General features: G+C 45.1%; 1 protein-coding gene across 1 annotated transcript; it reads left to right on the top strand.

The window, feature by feature from the left end:
• The first annotated feature begins 4,902 nt into the window (after positions 1–4,902).
• Positions 4,903–23,635, top strand: LOC130381867 (ceramide transfer protein-like). Its single transcript, XM_056589682.1, has 18 exons — positions 4,903–5,566; positions 6,166–6,300; positions 10,018–10,134; positions 10,381–10,446; positions 12,886–12,993; positions 14,840–14,975; positions 17,003–17,086; positions 17,465–17,622; positions 19,412–19,501; positions 19,632–19,718; positions 19,817–19,909; positions 20,070–20,165; positions 20,514–20,646; positions 21,505–21,575; positions 21,657–21,785; positions 22,182–22,311; positions 22,780–22,915; positions 23,080–23,635. Exons 1-17 carry the CDS (start codon positions 5,462–5,464, stop codon positions 22,905–22,907), a joined length of 1,866 nt encoding a protein of 621 aa, XP_056445657.1. The 5' UTR covers positions 4,903–5,461; the 3' UTR covers positions 22,908–22,915; positions 23,080–23,635.
• The last annotated feature ends 100 nt before the right edge of the window (positions 23,636–23,735 follow it).

Below are 23,735 nucleotides of genomic sequence, written 5' to 3' on the forward strand. Positions count from 1 at the left end.
TGAATGTTATTTTGGAATAGTTATTACAGTAGTGTTGTTGACATGATGCTGATTGTGAATGTGTTATTGCCATGGTGAATTTGTTATATAAAAAGATCAACTCATGTTATGAAGAAGAGACACAGCGTCGGCTGACTATTAATTCATTTAATGATAATTTCAACCCTTTAACAGGGGTGCTACAGTACCAGGAGGGCAATCGTGCAGATGGGGGCTTGGCGAGGGACGAGTAGTCAGGCAGGCGGAGCGGAGGTCCGGTAGCGGGTAGTCAGGCAGGTAGAGGGAGAACTATGGGGAGGGGAAAAGGGCTTCCCAGAGGGACAGGGAATTCAAGCAGGACTTGGCAATAGAGCTGGTTTGACGATACGAACTTGCTAGTAGTGAACGACGAACTGGTGCCGGCTGATTGGGGATCCCCGGCTGAAGTAGGGAACGTAGATTGGAGATTGCCAACAGGTGGGTTGAGGGAAGGGGGACCAGTTACGACCTGCAGCCACTAGAGGTAGGTGTTGGACGGTGTAGCGGGACGTGGCGTAACACAAATACTATGTTTACTTGTTGGTAAAACACCATAATATGTCTCCTTTAAGCTGAAAATCAGGGTACAACACATAATATTAAAGGGGACATATTATGAAAATAACACTTTTCCTGGGATTTAGTGTTGCTTTGGGTCTCTGGTGCTCATACAAACTTTTGAAAAAAGACTACATGATTTTTTGAGTGAGATATGCATTTCTGAAAGTATCCCGCCTACAGTTACCGAACGATATACGAATATTACCTCCCACTTCCCAAATCAGAGCATAGCTAAGATTTTGTGGACCAGCGGACGAGCAGCTCCGGCGGGGGGACTCTGCGGCAGCCCTGCGGCTAAGCTCCGGGAGTACAATTTCGAAGCTTCGGCGGCAGTCCGGTAGCCTGGCTCCGCCCGCCTAAGTACTTCCGCTCAATTTGAATTTCCCTTCAGTACTAGGTCTGGACCTGCTGTATGTAATTTGGTTTTCTGGTGCCGCTGTCACACTAAATTTGTACCGGCTGCCAAATTTGTACCGGGCGCGTCCGTTATCTGTATTGTGCTATTTCGTCCTTATAAAGTAAAAACAAGTGTTATCTGTAATGATATCAACATCAGTTATTAGACCGTCACACGGAGCATGCGCAGTTGGATTGGCGCGCTGCATGTTGATGTCTGTTCCAAGATACATTGTGTGTTTATTAAGGAACCCAACAAATTACATTATCTAGCGATCCGTTAACTGTATTATGTTATTTCGTCTTTGGCAACATGAGCGCAAATGTTTTTTGAAACCTGCCCGGCAACGGACGACGCGATCATCTGCTGACAGGCAGGTTTGGAATGGATTACGTATGGATGACGCGCCCGGTACAAATTTGGCAGCCGGTACAAATTTAGTGTGACACCGCCACAGCGGCCACCAATCAGCGAACAGAGGGCGTGTCTGAGAACAATGACGATAAAGTCGTACGCCAGTTTGAGTTGTTGTTGTAGGTCGGTAGTTGATTTACAATGTGCAATTTTTCCTTGATAAATGAAATTCGACGAACAAAACCTGCAGCTGTCGTTGACGGACATTTTCGTGCAGACGCGCAAAGTGTTTGGTTTGTGTACAACCTGCGCGTGATTCCCGGCGCATGACATACGTCACAACCAAACGTTAGCGATTGGTTATGGCAGATCCAGAGTGGCACTGGGCAGATCCAATCATTTTAAACTTCAACAGACACCCGCCTTCAAGTGAGTTAACGTTTGTCAATTGATTAGGTCCAGACTCTGTACAAATGAAATGAAGTGAAGTACGAGAGTCTGGTAGAACCAGGGTAGCAGTCCGGCACTCCGGGAGCTGTACTGCCGCCGAAGTTGGCGGGTCCGGTGGGGGGTAGGTCTCGGCGGCAGTCCGGCAGGTCCGGCGCGGGGAGCACGGCGGCAAGTCAGGCAGCTCAGCTCCCGGAGTACAATCCCTTTCGCCTCCATGTCGCAGTTCATGGACTTCAGAGAGTCAAGGCCAAAGTTCCTTTCCCCCAATTCCTCTCAACCATGGCCGAGATATCCCCCACTACGAGTCTTTTACTTGTTGTGGAAGTGCCACAGATGTCATATGCAGTCTTTATCAGTGGCGATTTCTCTAAGACTGCAAGGGAAGCTCAGCTTCCCCTAAAATTTCGAACATTAAATTGTCAAATATGTATTGTTGTGTTAACATTTCATTGACTACAAATTCGTTAAAATACGTTCATGTCGAAGACAAGTTCGATAAGAATGTTATCCAAGACTGACTCGATTTTGTTAACTTCTCATACATTCCCGTAATGTCAATGCATTAGACCGTAGAAGCCGAGCGTCCATTCACTTCAATGAGACTGCATGGAACAGTTTTTTTCATTGCCTCGAAACTCGACGGTCATTGGATAAATGCCCAGATTTGTCCCGCCCCCGGACGCTCAGCGTCTCTGGGGGTGGATGGAGCAGTGGGCTGGCCTGGGCTAGCATGGACGCTGGGCTTCCGCATTATGATTGGAGGATCAGTCGAAAGTCTGAATCACTTTTTGATTGACAGCTATTTTGAGATATACACAGTCACTTCACTATCTGAGTTCAGTGACAGTCCCATCGCGGATTTTGCAAGTGAAGTCTCATGACAAACTGCAACACATTTCTTGGTATTTGCTTGGCGAAATTGCTTCCATTATTAATTTAACAGGTCACAGACCATTTTCTTGAAAAGGAACGGAGGGCCGAATAGAGGTATAAATAAATTGACAACAATTTGATGTAGGCCAAAAATGAGCTTCCCCTCTTTAAAAGACCAGCAGCCGCCACTGGTCTTTATGATTCATAATATCATCCGGGGCGCACATCGCTTCTGGCCATGATATTAGATATAATATTATATAAATAACCATATATAATATCATTATTATTATTATTATTATATTATATAGATATAAAGCTCCAGGAGTCAAACGGCAGCAATCCCTTCTCCTCCATGCTGTGGTTCAGTCTGACAGCTCATTGGGTCAATGGGCAGCAGCTCCGAGGCGCCGCTATAGAGGGGAATAGCGGTAGGCAAGATTTTTCTTTCCTAAAAGCTATTTCCAGCAAACAGCTTCAAAAACATGTTTTGTGGAACTCAAATACTATGTTTACTTGTTGGGAAAACACCATAATATGTCTCCTTTAATTGTCGAATAGTGTTCGACAAAGTTTTAATATTAGTTTTGGCCTCCTGACTATAAAGAGGGCTTCGCAAAGGCAAAAGTGTACGGTAACACGCTACCTCTCTGTGATTTTCCAAAAGCACCACTAGAGAGCGACACAAGCACGCGTGTTGGGATGCATTAACAACTCCTTTGGTACACAAATCAAATAAACACTTATCCTGGTCTGATGAATGAGGAAAAGGGTCCAAGTCAGTAGATAAATTGGTATATAATATTATATCTAATATCATGTATCATGAATTTTATGTTAAAACCAATCAATCTATTCACATTCAGATACATAATTAGTAATTATGTATCTGAATGTGAATAGATTGATTGGTTTTTAGAGCTGTCAAGCGGTTAAAATATTTAATCGTGATTAATCGCATTAATGTCATAGTTAACTCACGATTAATCGCAAATAATTTTTCTATGCTAAATATCCCTTGATTTTTTTGTCCCATAATTCTTCTCATTTTAATTATCTTATCAACATGGAGAAGTGCATCGGCTTGCCTTGTGCAAATGATTTTTTATTGATAACAACATTGGCATAATACTGATCAAAACAGGACGATACAAAAAAAGAGCCTATAGTGCAATTAAACGACTGCTTTGAACAAATGTCATTTGAACAAAGCAGACAGGCTACTGCTTCTTTGTTTTGAGCCAAAGAAAAAAAAAAAAAAAAAAGTATTTTAAATAAAATAATTGCGTTAATCGCGCGATAATTTTCTTAACGCCGTTAAAATTGGTTTGCGTTAACGCCGTTAATAACGCGTTTAACTGAAAGCTCTAGTTTTAACATAAAATTCATAGACAGATAATTGCAAAATCAAGGAAAAGGATTTGATTACCTTTCTACCTGTAACACTTATCTTTTCTCATTGTCTTTAATCAAATGACCTAGCCTGGCCTCGAGCTAAGGTGATAAGATATCCCTCTGATTATGTGAAACTCCAGGGGATTCAAACCTGTTTCCCTCGAACTGTCAGACCTGCTAATCTGAATTGGCTGTCCTAACTTGTCCAATGACAAGAAAAAAAAACGTAAACAAATATATGTGTGTGTGTGTGTGTGTGTGTGTGTGTGTGTGTGTGTGTGTGTGTGTGTGTGTGTGTGTGTGTGTGTGTGTGTGTGTGTGTGTGTGTGTGTGTGTGTGTGTGTGTGTGTTTGTGTGGTTCTTAAAAGGGGTCTTGTGGTTTCCCCTCGTATGTCTCATGGCATGGGACCCGGAAGTTAGACCGAAAAAATGTACATGACACTGAACTATTCGTCGATCAGCCTCTCAAGCCCATTACCGAACTATATAACATCACCTTTTATTTATGCGCTATTTTGGGGTCAAATTTGGGACGGACGTAGCTCGTTGGTTAATGTCACATTATCACATTGGATTGACGTTTGATTTAGAATTACTCTATACAATTTCCGGTACGTTTCCCTGTGATTTGCATTGCGGAATCATTGAGGTCCAGATATTAGGCCTAGTTTACAACAAACGACACACGATGCTGTGGAACATGATTGTTTTACAACTGTGTAAGATCCTCTTAGAATTAAATGTTGTAGCATCTAATTCTAGGAGACTTGAGGGTGGGCGGAGTCTGGCTGAGTGGGCGGAGTCTGGCTGCCCTGTTTGGGAAGGATTAGATGACGTCAGGCAGCAGCCAGCGCCCCTGAGCAGCGCTCCAGTCTGACACACGCGCTCACGGACCACCCGCTGACGTCTCGGGGAACACGGCCATCTGACAGACAGCTGTCACCAGTACGGAACCAGTATAAGTGTCAAAGTAGCGTTATACCAGTGATCCACGGGTCGTTACCTCTATCTGTCGATTGATTTCTGCAAATCATTTTGATATTTCCGTTGACGCACCTGGCAACTTGAACCTCCGTGGGGCTAAAGGTAGAAGGACTGGAGCTGGTGAGGTTGGATTGCACTGTTTATCCATGAGACCTGGGATCGATACATAACAGGGCTGTTATCAGCATTGACTCGCGTCCACCTGCACCGGCATAGATCTGTGCGGCTGCAGATCGCTGTGTTTTCATCTGGACTGCCATGCCAACACTTCCAGGAGCACTCGGAAATAGTCTTGACCTTACTTCATGGGACTATATTTTGTTTACATTCTCAAACGACTCCCAACACTGAAGGCCGTATGACCAGGGGCTCGACCGCCGTATACCACTCCCAGTTCACCCACTAGTCGACCAGTGAATTCCTTCAGTTATGTCAGACAACCAGAGCTGGAGCTCTTCTGGCTCTGAAGAGGACCTGGAGTTGGACTCGGGGAACCCGGTCGGGGTGGTGGAGTTCAGTGGGATTCTCAGTAAGGTAAGTTTAGATTGTGACCCAGAAACCATCGTGGTCCATTTATGAAGCAAAGGGAGCATAGTAGGACGGAGTGGGCAAGGACGGTCCCTTCACTTGTTTCACTATATGGAACGTTATGCATTGCACTCCTTGATTATTGAGGATATATTTCATGTTTCTGTCCAATGTATGCATAACAACTGTGTATGTAGGCTATATCTGTCACATGCATACATACCGACCCTATAGCTGTCCAATGTATAGGCCTACATAAAGTCTATGCGGTTTAAATATTATTCTAGCATCCTATCCCAGCTCGTTGCATCGGCATGTGACACCTTTACATCTACAGTCAGCCAGATGGCCTCCCCACCCTTCGGTAGTGCGGAACCAGTTCATCTCACAAGTGAAATGAACGCAGTTTGCTCACCCAGCATATTGTGAAATATCTCCCAGGAACCCCACCTGCTCCATTATACTGATTAAGGGAAGAAGGGTGACTGTTTAACAAAGCCAGTTTCACCCTGTGAGTCAGGGCTGTTTATGGCTGTAACGGTGATTTCATTTACACGCCGTCATACAAACATGCTAAGCAGGAGATGTGATCTCTGTCTTTCAAGTGGACCAACTACATCCACGGCTGGCAGGACCGGTGGGTGTCGCTGAAGAACAACACGTTGAGTTACTACAAGTCCCAAGATGAGAGAGAGTACGGATGCCGCGGGTCGCTCTGCCTCAGCAAGGCTGTCATCGTGGTAAGCCGGCCAGCGCTGTCATCATCAAATATCGCGATATCACGATATCCTCTCGGGATTGTTGGTGAACATTTGTGGTCAATGTAGACTAGAGGGACAAACCTCCTTTGTTTTCATGACGTCATCAATCTATAATTTTTTTTATATCCACAGAGTATTGATATTTTCTTTTTGCTGATGTTGAGTGAATCATTCTCATTATTCATGTTGAGGTTAAAAAGGTTCTCGCATCACAATAAAGCTCCGAAATCCAAACTCTCTAAATTAAACTTGACCATTTTAAGTATTATTACAAAGTGAACCACAAAATTATCAGTTCAGTTACTGAATATGACTGCTCTTTGACAATAGCCTACACCAAATATATCTTGGAAACCAGGACTGAATCAGTTGGTTTGAAGAGTGTGGTGGAGACTGCAGTTTATTAGTCACTTCAACACTGTTGTAGTGGTTTTCTCTTCTTTTGACCCAAGATCTCTTCAATGCTTATTTTTTAATGCTACTGTTACCTCATCATATTATATTGAGGCTAAATGCAGTGCATTTGGCCATGCCGCAAGTTGACATGTTTCCAACTAAAATTGAATTATCTTTCTTTCAAATATTTTTGAAAAGTTGCAACCAGAACCACATTTTATTATCTAGTAAAATGCATGATAAAAATGACTTAATAGAGCAATTCTTTGAATGGAGCATTTTGTTTGCACTACTTTAGCAATTTGAATGACTGTTCCTGGAAAGCAGTCAGCCAAGCAGTCTGTTGTTTGTTCAGCTTTATCTTAGCCTCTGTAAATATTTATTTTAATTCTGTGCACCCAAAGGCTTCAGACACTTGTTTAATTACTTAGCCAGTGAAAACCCTTATCTGAATACACTATTGGTCTTGCATTTTGAATGTCAAGGATGTTCTGACATTCAGCTTTTGTTTTTGGTTATTTGTTGGAGCTACATGCCACAAAACATAAAAAGTACACAAAACACAAAAACCACCTTCTCCAGCCATCTGCACAAACTGCTTCACTGGCAAGTAATTTGTAATCAGGCTATTACTATTAGCAACGCTCAGCAGTTCATTCTCCACCCCAAAACCTAATCTCACTGTCAGGTCTGATTCAGAAACAGTGAATCCGTTCACGCTGATTATCCATCCATCTCACTCGTGGTGTATACCTACAAAGATTGAGTCAATTGAGTCTTGCCGCATTTAAGATCTAAAAATGCCACAAACCAAACCAAAACCCTCTAGCCTGCTCTAAGAACTGTCCCTCTACGATTGTGTTTGCTTTAAAACGGTTGATGTTTAAACCTCATCCCAGCATATGCATCATATAAGAATGACATAAGTGTGTGTGTGTGTGTGTCTGTGTGTGTGTGTGTGTGTCTGTGTGTGTGTGTGTGTGTGTGTGTGTGTGTGTGTGTGTGTGTGTGTGTGTGTGTGTGTGTGTGTGTGTGTGTGTGTGTGTGTGTGTGTGTGTGTGTGTGTGTGTGTGTGTGTGTGTTACTAAGTGCTTGCTAATGAGGCTTGGGGCACTTGTGTTCATTATTTGGTTAACCATGACATGGTTCCGCACATTTTTAAACAACAACTTGGAAGTGACCTGTTTATTTTGGTTGCTTGGCAACAATCGTGGGTACACAGTTATTGCATATGCTCTGTTAAACACTCTATGACACACTCTATGAACTACAAACTATCAAAGTGTTTGTATTCAACATGTGCACAAAAAAAGTGTCCAAAACTGAAGTTACACAGATAAGAGGTGTTGTCTCACTACGAATGGTGATGCAGAAACGGAGGTTGTGAGGGGAGAAACCAATCAGGAGAACCAATCAGGAGGAAGTAGTGGCCTTCCCCTTTGTGTGTCACTTCCTGTGAAATGTGTCCATGAAAAAGGAAGGGCCCGATAGAGCTGCGTGTCCTGGGCTCTGGGTGCATGTTGGTCACGTGACCAACCCCTCTTCTCTTTCCCTTTGTTTTCCTTTTTCTTCCTGCACTTTACTCTAGTTTCATCATGAACCCTCAAACCGGTTTAGCATCAGCCGTGAGCTGTCAGCCGTTGGTGATGAAAGCCTGGCATCGTGTTCCTCAATTCCTAGAGCTGCTTTCCGCGAAGCCGGTGCGCTACCTCTTACTGAAAGATCACATTCTAGTTTTCCTAAACTCCCCAGGCCTTGAGTCACACAGATTGTGCGGAAGAATGGAAAGGGATGGATTGATGGATGGTTGTAAAGATGAAAGGTGTTCTGTTTTTTCTGGTGGTTCTACGTGTGGTTCAATGCTGCTGCAGGACAGAATGGCTGGCAAGCCAATTATTTAAGTTTGAGTGAAAGTGGTTCTCTTACTTGGCTTAGGGACCTGGTTAGGCCTTAGTGACCAGTTTACATTTACAAGACATCAATAATGTTTGATGACAATGCTTTTATATCCATTAATTATCTTGCAGATGAAATTACTTTCATAAGAATGAAGCCTATACTATAGTTACTAAATGACCTCTACAAATTTTTACTCATACAGCACATGAGCCAAAATAAAGTTATAATCAGCATACCGTATTGTGTGTACCTGAGTCCACCTGTTTTTACTGTAATCTGGGGATGGAAAACAGGGAGGTATTCAATACAGGCTTAGTGTACGCCTTTGTGTGTGTGTGTGTGTGTGTGTGTGTGGGTGTGGGTGTGGGTGTGGGTGTGTTTGTGTGTGTGCGTGTGTGTGTCACATGATTATCCGAGCTGGGTCATTTGCTCCGTGTTCGCAGGGTTGTTGATCGTGTCCCTTTGAATACTACCTTACTTAATCTTTTTCTCTCATCTCTTTTTCTCTCGCTGTCTCTCTCTCTCTCTGTCTCTCTTTCTCTCTCTGTCTCTCTGTCTTTCTCTGTCTCTCTGTCTTTCTCTCTCTCATCTCTGTCTCTCGCTGTCTCTTTCTCTCATCTCTCTTCCTCTGGCTGTCTCTCTCTCTTTTTCAGTCTCTGTCTTTCTCATCTCTCTTTCTCTTGCTGCCTCTCTCTCTCTTTCTCTCTCTGTGTCTGTCTCTCATCTCTCTTTTTCTCTCTTATCTCTGGGCTTTTAAACAAAGGTTTGTTACATAGAAAGCAGATGACACACACACATGCTCACACACACACATACACAAAGAAATACACACACACACACGGACACACACACACACACACACACACACACACACACACACACACACACACACACACACACACACACACACACACAGGTTTTATTACTGTTTATGCTCGGTCACCATGAAGTGCCCTTAAAAGGGTAAGAATCATATGGAGTTTATTTGGGCCCCACTACTCGGAAGAGGCTTTGGTTCATCTCTTTAACTTATGGCTGTCATTAGCAGACAGCTTTACCACATTGAAGGGTACCTACCGCATTTGTTTCATTTTAATTTTTACTTTTCAGAGATGAACCAACAGCTGATTCCATATATTACACACACACACGTCTGTGTGAGCCCCTAACTCTGAATGCTTGAGTGCAAAGAGCTCAGCATGGAGCACTGCACCAACTCTGAGTCTGGCTGGCCTTTGTGTGCTGCATCAACTAAATCGTGTGTGTGTGTGTGTGTGTGTGTGTGTGTGTGTGTGTGTGTGTGTGTGTGTGTGTGTGTGTGTGTGTGTGTGTGTGTGTGTGTGTGTGTGTGTGTGTGTGTGTGTGTGTGTGTGTGTGTGTTTGATGCATTCTATGTTGCAGGCCCATGAGTTTGACGAGTGCCGTCTGGACATCAGCGTGAACGACAGCTTGTGGTACCTGAGGGCCCAGGACCCTGAGCACAGAAACAAATGGATCGACTCCATCGAGGTGCACAGGGTGAGGCCTGCACACACACACACACACACACACACACACACACACACACACACACACACACACACACACACACACACACACACACACACACACACACACACACACACACACACACAGATGCTCATCATGGTCCTGCCTTCTTATTCATGCTATAAATCTTCCTTTGGTAATTTGGTTTGTTTGTGTTTGTCGGCATGCAGGTGAGTTTAACGTGTGTGTGTGTGTGTGTGTGTCTTCTCGTCCCAGAGTATCCGAGACGGAAGGAGGGAGAAGGCCGGCCAGGGGACAGTGGCCCTCGTCCCCCCCATCATGGTAGGGTTGCTCTAGTCTCTTGGACTTTAGACCCCGGAGACCCCCTTTAGATAGGGGAGCCAACATCAAGCCTTGTGTGTGTGTCCCTCCGAGTGTGAGTGTTGTGTATGTGTGTGTGTTCCTCAGTGTGTGTGTTTGAATTCCCCTAGGTGTACGCGTGTATGTTCCTCTGGGGTTGTGTTTGTGGTGGTGTTCCTCTGGTTGGGTGTGTATTCCTCTGGGTGTCTATGTGTGTTTCTCTTGGTGTGTGTATTCCTCTCCTCTGGTTGTGTTTGGTGTGTTCCTCTTTGTTTGTGTGTGTGTGTGTGTGTGTGTGTGTGTGTCTCTGGTCGTGTGTTTTTGGTGTTTGTTCTTTGGGTTGGGTGTGTGCTCCTCTGTGTATGTGTGTGTTTGTGTTCCTCTGATTGACAGTAGAGGGGTCTATCATAAGTCCCTCATTTGTCTTATTATTTATACAAACGTACAGAATAGTGCATTAGACAAGAGGTGTCAACATAGACATAGACAAAGGTGACATTTCTTTTGTGGCCTGCCCTGCGGCCCAGAGACGACGTACGCAGGACATGGTAGCTTAGCTCTTTTAGGCTAAGCGCGTCTCGCAAGCTCAGGACTGCTCATCCAATTATGGTTCCTGTCCATTGATCACCTGACCCATCTGTAATACGCAGGCAGCAATATATCATCTAGAACAAGGTTCTGCTTTAGCAGAACAATGATCTTGCATTCAAATATATATTGTTATATTACTACAGCGTACTAAAGCTTAGCAACACCATAGTCATATAATAATACTTAAAAAATAAAAGTGGAATACACCCACAGCACTTGCACAGGTCTCAAATGTTGTGCGACTGAGGCTGATTTTACACTGTGATGTACCAGGCGAGTTTAACAGCATTACAAATCCTGTAAATGAGTCAGATGGGGAGATCAGGAGGGACTGAGTCATTTCAGTAGAACCTCCCTCCGTTCCCATCTGCACCGTGCCCAGCGGTGACTCACACACACACACACACACACACACACACACACCCGACTCCCCTCTAACCTGGACTATTACTCAACTACAGACCGCTGTGGAAATCTCCAGGAAAAAATGCAAAACACTCGGTAGTGGCTGTTGTCCAGGCTCTTTAGCATGCTAATGCTGAAGCTATTATGACTGCTGTGATGGCAAGCCATGCTTATGTTGTTAAGGCCAATAATCAAACGTGGAAGATGTTTAGCTGTGAGTGTCCAGACCGCAGTAACAACTCTGTTCAACTGGTTGTGTCAGTAACCATTTACTGTTAATCAAATATGGAACTTAAAGACTTTTTCAATCTCCTTCTTTTCACTTCATTGCTTGGAGCAGCATTATTAAAAGTTCCCCTTTCTCTAGCTATAGCTGCAGTCCCTGCTTGTGTCTTCATCTGTAGGGAGTCCCCTCCCTTGGTATAAATTGGGAATATGCTCTTCTTTTGGTTGTCAAACAGCCGCTTGATTAATTGTTTGCTTTTTGCAAAAGCCTACATGCAAGTATTGCCAGAAGTCTCATTATTAAACACTATTAGCCTTGTTGGTGTGTTCATTGTGTGGGTTTGAATAACTATAGATTCAGTTTGAAACATTAACATAAGGGCTAGTATAAAACGTTTTCAATCGGTCGAATATTACCATGAAAATGGGCTCTGTTTGTTTTGGTTGAGCCCTGTTGAAGGCCTTACCGATGGTTATCGGTTTGGGTGACACGGTTTGTTTGGGTATAAGCAGGTTGGCTGAAGGGCAGCAGTAATTAGAACAGGCGCAGTGTTGACTGTTGACCGATAGTTACCCCTGACTGTATCACAAACACCGTGCGATGGGGATTAAGCGGCCTCTATCGGTTGATACAGGGCATAGCTGTTTGGTTTCTCTACTCTCTGACCCCTCCCCTCGACAGCTATTTTCAAAGCAGTCTGTGACGCAAGAGACGGAAAAGGAGACTAGTTTAACAGGAAGTCACCTGATCTCCCCTGCGGTGAAGTCATCTTCCAGTCACGTTATCCATTCTGTCCTGAAGAACATAACATGACAGTGAATCATTCATAGAGGAGTGGCTACACGCAACTATTTGCCTTTTTATTGCAAACAAAACAATGTGTGGTTTAAACGAGGCCACAGATGCCTGAAGCAATGAATACATTCTAATTCTTAAGCAGGGAAACAATCATTGGGTTATTCAATGGTCACTAACTCATTGAACACTATTGTTGTATTAAAAACAAGACCGTCAGACACGTTATGTCTCTCTGGGAACAATTGTAGCAAGCAGACAACAACCTCATTGGGATATGGGTTGGTGGGTCAACAGTCGAAGGAATAGAAAAGGCGGGACAAGAGGGGGCTTTAGACTGCTTCATCATGTTCACGCATCTGTTGTACAGATAATAATGTGTGTGTCTTTGCTGCCCCCTGCAGGCCGAGTCCGGCTACGGCTCCGAGTCCAGCCTCCGGCGCCACGGCTCCATGATGTCACTCACCTCCGCCAACAGTGGCGTCTCCTCCACCTCCTCCTCCTCCTTCAAAGTACGCTACCCCCCACCACCCCCATCACCTCCAACTCCAGGGCTGGGTTTAGAGGGAGCTTGGGTTGGGCAATAACAGAGCCATTTCCCCCAATGGAAGCTTATCTTAGAGCAGGAAATCTCTTTAGTTTAACTTTAAGTGTTTTCAATTGTCAAAGCATGGCTCACAAGCAATTCAACCCAGACGCTCACACGCCACACTTCGTATTTCTCACGCAGAGAAATTACGAGGATAGTGCCCACCAATTTGCGCCGCTATTTAACAGTGGAACAGGTAAGAATCAAATGGGTGTCCCATTCGTAGGGTAACAAGACGTCCTCTTTTGCCCGGACATGCCCTCTTTCGAGACACTTTGAAAAAAATGTGTGGCGGAATTTCAAAATCGTCCGGGATTTTATTATAGCGTCATACATGGTCACTTTGAATTTGCGTTGCGTTTCTCTGGGTTGTTCACAAACTAGTTAGGCTACGCCCTCCCCTTCTCATTTCTTTTCGCTTTGCATTTGTGGAAGTGAGTAGGGGGAGTGGTTAAGTAGAGCCTTCAGATTGGATGGTTTGACTTACTTAGCTACCGTCATGTTTAGTTTTAGTTTTTTTTACCATTATTGTTTTGTAGGGACAAACATTAGCAAATTTCTCCTACAGGGGATTGATAAAGTTCTGTCCATTGAACAGAAAGAAACACTTGGTCATACTTTACACACTTTACCACAGCATTGGCCTACTGAATGGCACAGATATATTTTAAGCATTACACTGAATGCCACATAAATATATAATTATGTTTTTGCACGTTTGCAACGTTTAAAAGTTCAGGGAAATGTATATGCCTCTACTGGTGTTGCTTAAGGCTTAGCCAATAGCCTTTTGAGGCAGTGTTGTTTCTGAATATTAGTGTTAAGGGCCAACAATGCTTACTATCATACGTTAGCCACCATGTCTGTGGACACATTTGTATGCAGTCTCACTCTGAACTCAGTTCAAAACTTGAGAGCCCTGGTCAAAGTGCTGTCCTTACATTGGTTAAAGGCACCCAGTGCAACTTTATGTAAACATTCAATGAAAAATAAACATTCAATTTCTAGTCTTTTTTACACGTAGTGGCTTCTCCCCACCGGCGATTGTTGTTGTTTACGATTTTCTATCAGTTCTCACCACACAGCGACGTCTCATCTTTGCTCCTTGAATGTCGAGATGTAATGGTATGGAGTTATTGAAACTTACTACGTGTAAAAAAGACTAGAAATTGAATGTTTATTTTTAAGCCTCGAAAGTTGCACTGCCTTTAACAACATAAAAAAAACAACTAACCAGACTCGCAGCAGAGACCTCCTCATACGATGTAATGTCTTTGAGCGCCGATATGATAAGTATCACTTTTCTGTTAATGCTGCCATTAAGTAAATATTAGGATTTTTTGTGTTGTTTAGTGTTAGGGCTGGGGTTCTACAGGTCCACCATTTAAACAGGGTTGCCAACTTTGGGAGTTTGGCTGGAGTGAGACTCTACTAAAAAAAATATTTTTTGGTAACCCTAACCCGATAAAAAAAAATAGCTGTTACAGCTGTTGGCCTTAAACTCCTCCTGGTCTATCTATTCATCAAAATAAATTGAGGGGGGACAAAAAATGGATTTTGGCGTGACATTTCTTGCGTGTGCGTGAGCGCGTGAGATTGATGCTGAAAGCGTGAGTGACACGACAGAGAGTTGGCAACCCTAAATGAATGTGTGTTCTGACCTAAACGGTGTGACGGGCTCCCAGGGCCTGGGGTCGGAGGGGCGTCTGGGCTAATGTCCGGGTGATAATGTCGGTGGCTCCCACCCCCGCTCTGCTCTGGTTCCTCAGAAGGGCCACAGCCTCCGGGAGAAGCTGTCTGAGATGGAGACCTTCAGGGACATCCTCTGCAGGCAGGTGGACACACTGCAGCGATACTTCGATGGCTGTGCCGACGTGTCCAGAGACGTCCTGGAGAGGGACAGAGGTAAGGATCACTAGAGGAGGTGTCCTATTGATTAGGTCCTCAGTTATTGATTGGATGATTGGTTATTCCCATGTTGCTGCTCCTTCGGCCCCTTTTGGGGGTCAGAATAGAATCAGGCAGGATGGATAGGTATTGTGGATTGGTTGATTTGTAGAGAACAACAGTTAGTGTCTACACAGCAGGAGCACTGACCTGAGGTCAGGTCGGGGTCACATGTAACATTTCAACAGTGTTTAGTGTTTAGCTTGAGAGTGGTGGAATGGAGTTGGAAGCCATGTTTTTTTTAATCTGTTGAATGGCTTTCATAATTCACAAAAACTGTAATACATAATAAATAATCATACATTTATAAAATAAAAACAGAAAGGAATAAAAAAGCCAACCAATAAAAATCTTTGAAGTGAGGCCATGTTTTTATGTCTTGCATGCCCACCCATATTCACCTAGTGTGCTCTCAGTGTGTAGAGCATCACATGGTCTCTGTCAGCAGGGGCATGTGTGTGTCTTTAGGGTGAACACTATGAGGAGGCTGTGTGTGTGTGTGTGTGTGTGTGTGTGTGTGTGTGTGTGTGTGTGTGTGTGTGTGGGTGTGGGTGTGTGTGTGTGTGTGGGACTTTAGGGTTAACACTGTGAGGAGGCTATTTGTGTGTGTGTGTGTCTTTAGGGTAATGCTGAGAGGAGGCTATGTGTGTGTGTGTGTGTGTGTGTGTGTGTGTGTGTGTGTGTGTGTGTGTGTGTGTGTGTGTGTGTGTGTGTGTGTGTGTGTGTGTGTGTGTGTGTGTGTGTGTGTGTGTGTTTTTTAGAGTAAAGCTATGTGTGTGTGTGTCCTTAGGGAAAATATGTGTACGTCTTTAGGGTGTACACTTAGGAGGCTAAGCCATAACAGCCCTCCGCATTTTCCTCTGCTATGCGTTTATGTGTCTTTACGTTAAATATGTTGGCGACAGGACTGGCATGCCACACAAAATGCCTTCCCTTCTCTTCAGCAGCAGTGCTCGTCTCATCGCTCATATAAAGACTGAATTAAACAGGATTTAACAGGCTTGTTTTAAGGGTGCTGCGTTCATTTACCTGGGTACTACCGCCCTGTCAGAATAGAAAATGTGTCGCCTCCACCATGGTGCAACGCAACAACACGGGTCGTGCATGTCAGTGGAAGCTAGTGAAGGAAACACGTACTGACAACAGACACTGACAGTCAGTAGCCCTGTGTCATTAGGACGGCCCAAACGTTTCTCACCCGATGCCGAGCAGAATCAGGACACATGTCTGTTGTAGCGTGTTGTGCGTTTAGGACAAACACATCTACACAGCCTTGTTTGGAATGTATGTTTGTGGCCTCTTGACAGTTGACTAAGAAAGCAGTCATTCTGACCCCTCTCTTTCTCGGTCGCTCTAGCTCTCCCACTCTCTCTCGCTCTCGCTCTCTCACTCTCTCTCTCTCTCTCTCTCGCTCGCTCTCCTGTTCATTCTTGGCCTGCCCACAGCTTGTTGTTTTGTCGCTTTACTGGCCTGCTGGCATATGAGCAGCGAGAATGAAGCCATGCCTTTGTTTCTTACATGCAACCCCCCCCAACCACACACACACACACACAGACCAACCTCTCCTCCATATCCCCTGCTCTCTCTCGCCCTCCCTCTCTTTCACTCTTCCTCTCCCGTGTTACAGCTCTCTCCCCCCCTTTCTCTCTCTCTCTCTCTCTCTCTCTCTCTCTCTCTCTCTCTCTCTCTCTCTCTCTCTCTCTCTCTCTCTCTCTCTCTCTCTCTCTCTCTCTCTCTCTCTCTCTCTCTCTCTCTCTCTCTCTCTCTCTCTCTGTCCTGGAGATGACACTGGTCTATTGTTGTGTGGGTCATTCTGTCCGTCGCTCTGGGTCCTGCGGTCGAGTCTCTTGCAGTGGTCGCTACATGCCACCTACACCGAGCGGCCCCCGGCAACAGGCCCTCGGCAACCGGCCCTTGCCGTAACAACAGACCGGCCTGACTGGCGCTCTTCTTCCTGCTAACCTTTCCCTCTGTTCATCTCTCAGTGGTGGAGGAGGATGAGGATGACTTCCCAAGCCCTCGGACGAGTGGAGAGTTAGTGCACAACAACAATGGCAGCAAGGAAAAGTGTGAGTATTTGAGCTGGGAAGGAGATAAGGTTTTTTTAAATGTGAAAAATGCCGTACAAAAGTTATTTTATTTTAACTAGGGCTGCATATAATCTCTGATTTTCTTTGTATGGCGGATATTCAATCGCTTATATTTCTTCTCGATTCAACGGTCATAAAGAATAAAAAGAAAGTGAACTTTATTTATGATTTACATTTCTGAAGATACAGGGAGCAGGTTTTTCTACTAATGCTAAAAGTTATTTCACAAGCAAAATATTGATTATCAAATGAAAAACTATGACTTTCTGTAAGTAAATGATCAATCATCTGAGAGTCTGAGAGTAAGTTAGTTAGATTTTCTCCTCACTCTCTTCTGTTGGGGACCCTATCCCTCAGTGTTCCAGCCTGTGAGTCCCAAGGGGGTGAATGGCATAGACTTCAAAGGCGAAGCCATCACATTCAAAGCCACCACGGCTGGTATCCTGGCCACCCTGTCCCACTGCATCGAGCTCATGGTCAAGAGGGAGGACAGCTGGCAGAAGAGACTTGACAAGGTAGGGACACACTGAACAGCCTCACATCGCTGTAGTTACTCTGCAATCTTACTGAAATATTGATTATAAGCTTTGGATAAAAAACTATTGAGGACACAGAGAAGTTGTTGTTGTTGGAGATGTTTTCAGTTGGTCCACGTTGTCCATACTGTTGTATTAAGGGCAGCATGGGGTCCATGCTTCCTTAAAGCCTCCTGCACCTTGCTGGAGGCATGACCTCCACTCTTTGGGATAGCAGCAACCTCCATGAAGTTCAAGTGGATCGCAGTTCATTAGACCTTTTTCTTTTTGTTTCCAAGTTTCAAGTTTCCAAGTTTTATTGGTCACATGTTTGCAAAAATAACGTTTTACATACAGTGAAATTAAAAGGGGTCACCACTCTGTCATTCATTGTGCATATTACCTGAATAAATAATAGATAATAGTAATTTACAAACCGACATCCCTTGTCGTTTAAAAAAAAAAAAAAAACTGACAGAAAGTGCAAGAGTGCACTCCGTTCCAACGGAGTTAAGCAGTCTAACTGCCTGCAGAAAGAAACTCCTCCTCAGTCTCTCTGTCCGAGCTGGCAGCGTAGACGTCTGCCTGACTGCAGCAGGGTGAAGAGGCCAGCATCTGGGTGAGAGGCGCCTTGCCTGATTTTCCTGGCTCTTGCCCTCACCCTCTTGCTGTATGTATATTCCAGGGAGGGGAGGGGTAATCTAGAAGGTCCTCAGGATGGAGGGGGAGACCTTGAAATTCCTCAGCCGCCGAAAGGAGTATAGCCGCTGCCTTGACTTGGAAACCAGGTGTGTGTGGAAAGACCATGAGAGATCCTGAGTGAGGTGCACCCCAGATACCTGTGGAGACCCTCTCCACAGGTTCCCCACTAATGATGAGTGGGGTGAGCCCACTGCCCTGCTTCCTCTGGAAATCGACCACCATTTCCTTAGTTTTGTTGATATTTAGGGCCAGGTTGTTGGTCTGACACCACAGTACCAGGTCTGCCACTTGGTTCAGATAGCCCTGCTCGTTGTTGCCAGTGATGAGACCCAGCACCACGGTGTCATCAGCAAACTTGATGATGGAGGTTGAGCTGCTGGAGGCTATGCAGTCATGCGTGTAGATGTTGTAGAGCAGTAGACTCAGAACGCACCCCTGGGGGGTACCCGTGTTGAGGATCAGGGGTCCTGACATTACACTTCCCCCTACTCTGACCACCTGGGGGCGATCAGTGAGGAAGTTGAGCACCCAGTTACATATTTGGGTGTTGATTCCCAGCGACCTCATCTTCTGGATCAGGCGAGAGGGAATTATGGTATTGAATGCCGAGCTGTAATCTATAAACAGCATTCTCACATAATTCCCGCTCCCCTCATCATGGTGGGTCAGAGAGGTGAGTAAGAGATTGCAAATGGCATCATCCCTGCTCCTGTTTTCCCTGTACGCAAACTGGAAGGTGTCAAATGAGCTGGGCAGGGAGGAACTGATGCAATTCTTTATCAGCTTCTCAAAACATTTCACCACTGCTGATGTCAGGGCCACAGGACGATAATCATTCATGCACAATGGGGTATTTTTCTTTGGCACAGGGATAATGACAGACTGTTTGAAGCAAGATGGAACGAAAGCTTGGGCCAGGGATGTGTAAAAGATTTTAGAAAACACTGGAGCTAGTTGGTTTGCACAGGATTTTAAGACCTTCCCATGAATCTGGTCCGGCCCTGCAGCCTTTTTTCCCATTCACGCACTTGAAGACCCTCCTCACATCACTCTCAGTGACAATGAATGGGGTCTCCCTTCCTTGCAGGAGATGGAGAAGAGACGTCGCATCGAAGGCGGCTACAAGTCGACGCTCAATGACCTGAAGAAATCCCACTACAGAGGTCCCGACTACGAGGTGAGGCAGGGGTGCTCATGTCTTCTTCTTCATCATCATCATCATCATCATCATCATCCTCCTCCTCATCATCATCATCATCATCACTGTCACCATCCCTGTGCTAATGACCCCCCCCCCCCTCTGACAGGAGGGTCCCAACAGCCTCATCAATGATGATGAGTTTTTTGATGCAGTCGAAGCGGCACTGGACAGGCAGGACCTGATGGAGGAGCAGGTGAATGGAGACACGGCGAGATCACTCTCACTTTATACTCATTATACCCTGCACACACGAGGTACAGAGCAGAACGTGACTGTGTTTACTGTTGACAGTCTCATTGTGAGAAGACCAGGCTACATAGGTCCATCCCAGTTCCCTCTGAGGACCTCTACTCATCCACTGGTTCCCATCGCTACTCTGACAAGGTATTCCCAGTTCCTGATGGTTTAAGTTAACGCCGTGGTCCATTTCTGTCCTCCTGTTCCTTGTTATGAGTTCATCCATTTGCTTTCACAACTGTTCTAACCTCTGCCGATCTCTCCTGTCTCCCCCGTTCTCTCTTGTCTCGGTGGTCTCGTCTTCCAGGTGGAGGAGATGGTGCAGAACCACATGACCTACTCCCTCCAGGACATGGGCGGGGACGCCAACTGGCAGCTGGTGGTGGAGGAGGGGGAGATGAAGGTGTGTAGAAAAGTCTTGTCAGTATTTGTGGGATAGTGTCACGGCGAGGCCTGTGTCCCAGCCCAAAGGCTCCGGGTTCGATGCCCAAGTCTGCAGTCTAGCCGTAGGCCTCATGTAGCAGGATGACCTCTAACCCCAATATGCTCCTAATGACGTGTGTCTGAACTTAGTTCAAGTTGCTTTGGATAAAATAATATGATAAACTAATGAAAACAGACCGCAATGGTACATTTTTAATATTACAATATATTTTTAAGAACACGCATTTCATCGACAAAAAACATTGTAGAATCGTATGAATTGACTAATTTGTGTGCGTGTCTGGTTGTGCGTGTTTGCGTGTTTCAGGTGTACAGGAGGGAGGTTGAGGAGAACGGTATTGTGCTGGACCCTCTGAAGGCAACTCACTCCGTCAAGGGTGTGACCGGCCACGAAGTCTGCAACTACTTCTGGGACACAGCCTACCGCAACGACTGGGAGAGTATGTATGCCCACCTCTGTTACGATGACCGCGCTTTGTAATGCCCCAAAAAGGATTTCTGATGACTTTGCTGACGCTTGGGGTGTCTCCATTGCTACGACCCATTTGGGATTATTATTGAGTAGCGTTGTCGTGTATGAGACGGTGCGGGGGACATTTGGATCTCTGTCTGGCCAGTGGTGGATTCGGATGTCTGTGTCACGATAGAGGGTTCCGCTTCTAACTCTGAGGGGCGAGGTTATCGAAACAAACCGACGGCTCGATGGAATCTGGCCTCTGTCCAAAATCGGCCTTGGTGTGATTCAAATTAATGAATTTTGCCAAAAGAAAATAACTACAGACTCCTGATACAATAAAATACAGGCCACCGTAGTGGTTGGAAAGGGAGGGGAAGCTATTCAGGTGGTGGCCATCGGCAACCTCACCGCTAGTTGGTACTAAACTACATACTGTACCTTCAGCCAGGGCCGTCGATAAGGGGTGAAAGGTGATGACGATTCAGGGGGCCCACAGCCCAGGGGGGGCCCACAAAAAAAAAAACAAAAAAAAAAAAAATGTATTCTAAATTATCATTATATCACCAGCCCATAGTACTACCATAGTACCCCCCCCCCCCCCCCCCCCCCCCGTCAACAATTGCGCGCAGGGGGGCCCATCAGTAAATCTTGTCTAGGGGCCCAGGAATTGTAGCAACGGCCCTGCCTTCAGCAAAGATTATGGTGTTCATGTTAACTAAGGTATTAATTGATACATGACTAAACCTAATCTTAACCCTAACCCCTAAGCTAATACCATATTATAATGGTTCATTAATGTTTTCTTATCGTTAATGTTACCATTGCGTTTATTACCTTTTAGCAACCATCGAGAACTTCAACGTGGTGGAGACCTTATCCGAGAACGCCATCATCGTCTTCCAAGCCCACAAGGTAAGACTTACGCGTTCACGATCCAGATGTGTCCCAGATAATCGCTAAACGCTGACTGATAACCTCATGGCCTCGTTGTAGCGCGTGTGGCCCGCCTCCCAGCGCGACGTCCTGTATCTGTCCGCCATGAGGAAGATTCCGGCGCACAACGAGAACGACCCCGACACCTGGCTGGTGTGTAACTTCTCGGTGGACCACGAGAACGCGCAGGTAGGTCTTGAAAATACACACACTTACACATCGGGAGGTAGAGCGGGTTGGCTGGTAACCGGAAGGTTGCTAGTTTGATCCCCGGCTCCTCCTAGCTGAATGGCGAGTTGTCCCTGAGCAAGACAACTCACCCTGAATGACCCTGACGACCAGGCTGTCTGCCTGCAAGGCTGACACCGCCGTCGGTGTGTGGTTTGTGCATGAATGGGTGAATGTTAGGCAATTTAAAGCCTTTTGAGTGGCCACTGGTTAAAGAAGCGCGGTACAAATGCAGTCCATTTACCATCTAACATGCATACACAGGAGACTCAGAGACAAATTCAGAGATTCACAAATTTTAAAAAGTGTGCTGCAGCATCAGGCTCTGACCCGGCCCTCTCTCTCGGCCCTCCGCAGCCGTCCAGCAGGTGTGTCCGGGCCAAGATCAACATCGGCCTGATCTGCCAGACCCTGGTGAGCCCACCAGAGGGAGACAAGGAGATCAGCAGAGACAACCTGGTGTGTAAGATCACATACGTCGCCAATGGTAAGGATCAATCCATCTGATTATAGATATATCTGTATTATATCCCCATTAGTGCGATATCATACTCTGATTATTGACCACCACTACGAGTTTGTTTACTTGTTGTGGAAGTAACAGAGACGTCAACGCAGATTCATAAGTTATCTACAATATATATTATATATTATATTATATAGATATAGAGCTCTGGGGGTTCGCAAACGGCAACAATAACTTTCTCTTTCACGCTGATTGGCCTCACAACTAAGTATCACGCAAAATTATTATTAAATTCAAATATTTTAACTCGAGGGAAGTGTTTGCACGGGTAGAAACATGCGAAAACCTGCGTGATCCAAGATTTATTTATTTTTTTCTCTAAACGCGTGTTTGCATTGACTTTTCTTGGATTCACGCTGCCCCTTGAGGCGACGCGTTGGCCCGATGCATTAGCGTGCTGTCTGACGTCCATCTTGTCTCCCTGTGTAGTGAACCCCGGGGGCTGGGCTCCGGCCTCGGTCCTGAGGGCGGTGGCCAAGAGGGAGTACCCCAAGTTCCTCAAGCGCTTCACCTCCTACGTGCAGGAGAAAACCGCTGGAAAGCCCATACTTTTTTAAGGATAAAGGTACAAATATGAAATAAAAATATAAAAACAGAAAGCCCAACCTCATACAATATTAAATTGTACACAGATGGTCTACATTAGCGGACATTCAAACTTTACATGCCATTTTGTGTATTCACACATTTCAAATCGCTTATCGGAGTTATTGTGTGTCCTCTCTGCAGTGTACCTCACCCTGCAGGGAAACTGAAGTGGAACCCAAGCTCCGAGCTGAGATAAATGAAGCCACGCTCCCGCCATGCTACCTCGCTAGGTAGTTTCTACTCCCTTTAGCTTTGGCGTAGCATCCTTGCTACTTGTTAGAGGTTCTTGTTATTCTCCGTGGCTACAGTGAACGTCCTTTGGGAGGAAGGCTGCACCTCAGTCACGCTCTGATGGGTACTTTTGCACAGGAAATGACTTGTCTTCCCCCATTGCTACTTTTTTCTAAATGAGTCATCATATGGGAATAATTAGTCTTGGATTACGTGTTTGTTTATGCATTTAGGCTTGATGGCTTCGCATTGTTTCTTGGTGGGGAGAAATTAGTTTGGATAAATTATAGTATGAGCAGTGGAGGTTAGAAGACACTTTAGACATTCAAGGCAATACTATGCAAGCTGCCATGGAGTTGCAAAAGACTGCTCTTTAATAGCTGCCTACACACTATCTCCTTTGAATTGTCCCACAAATCCCCCATCATTCTCTACTGAATGATGGATAAAGCATTTCATTTGAGCATCTCGTTATTTCATCGTTATTTCAAGACACATGGTCTCTATGGGGTGTCCGATTATATATTTTTTATCAATAGCTTTTTATATAATGCTGCTAATTTTAG

This window comes from Gadus chalcogrammus, chromosome 4 (genome assembly GCF_026213295.1).
Source record: "Gadus chalcogrammus isolate NIFS_2021 chromosome 4, NIFS_Gcha_1.0, whole genome shotgun sequence".
NCBI classification, from domain to species: Eukaryota; Metazoa; Chordata; class Actinopteri; order Gadiformes; family Gadidae; genus Gadus; species Gadus chalcogrammus.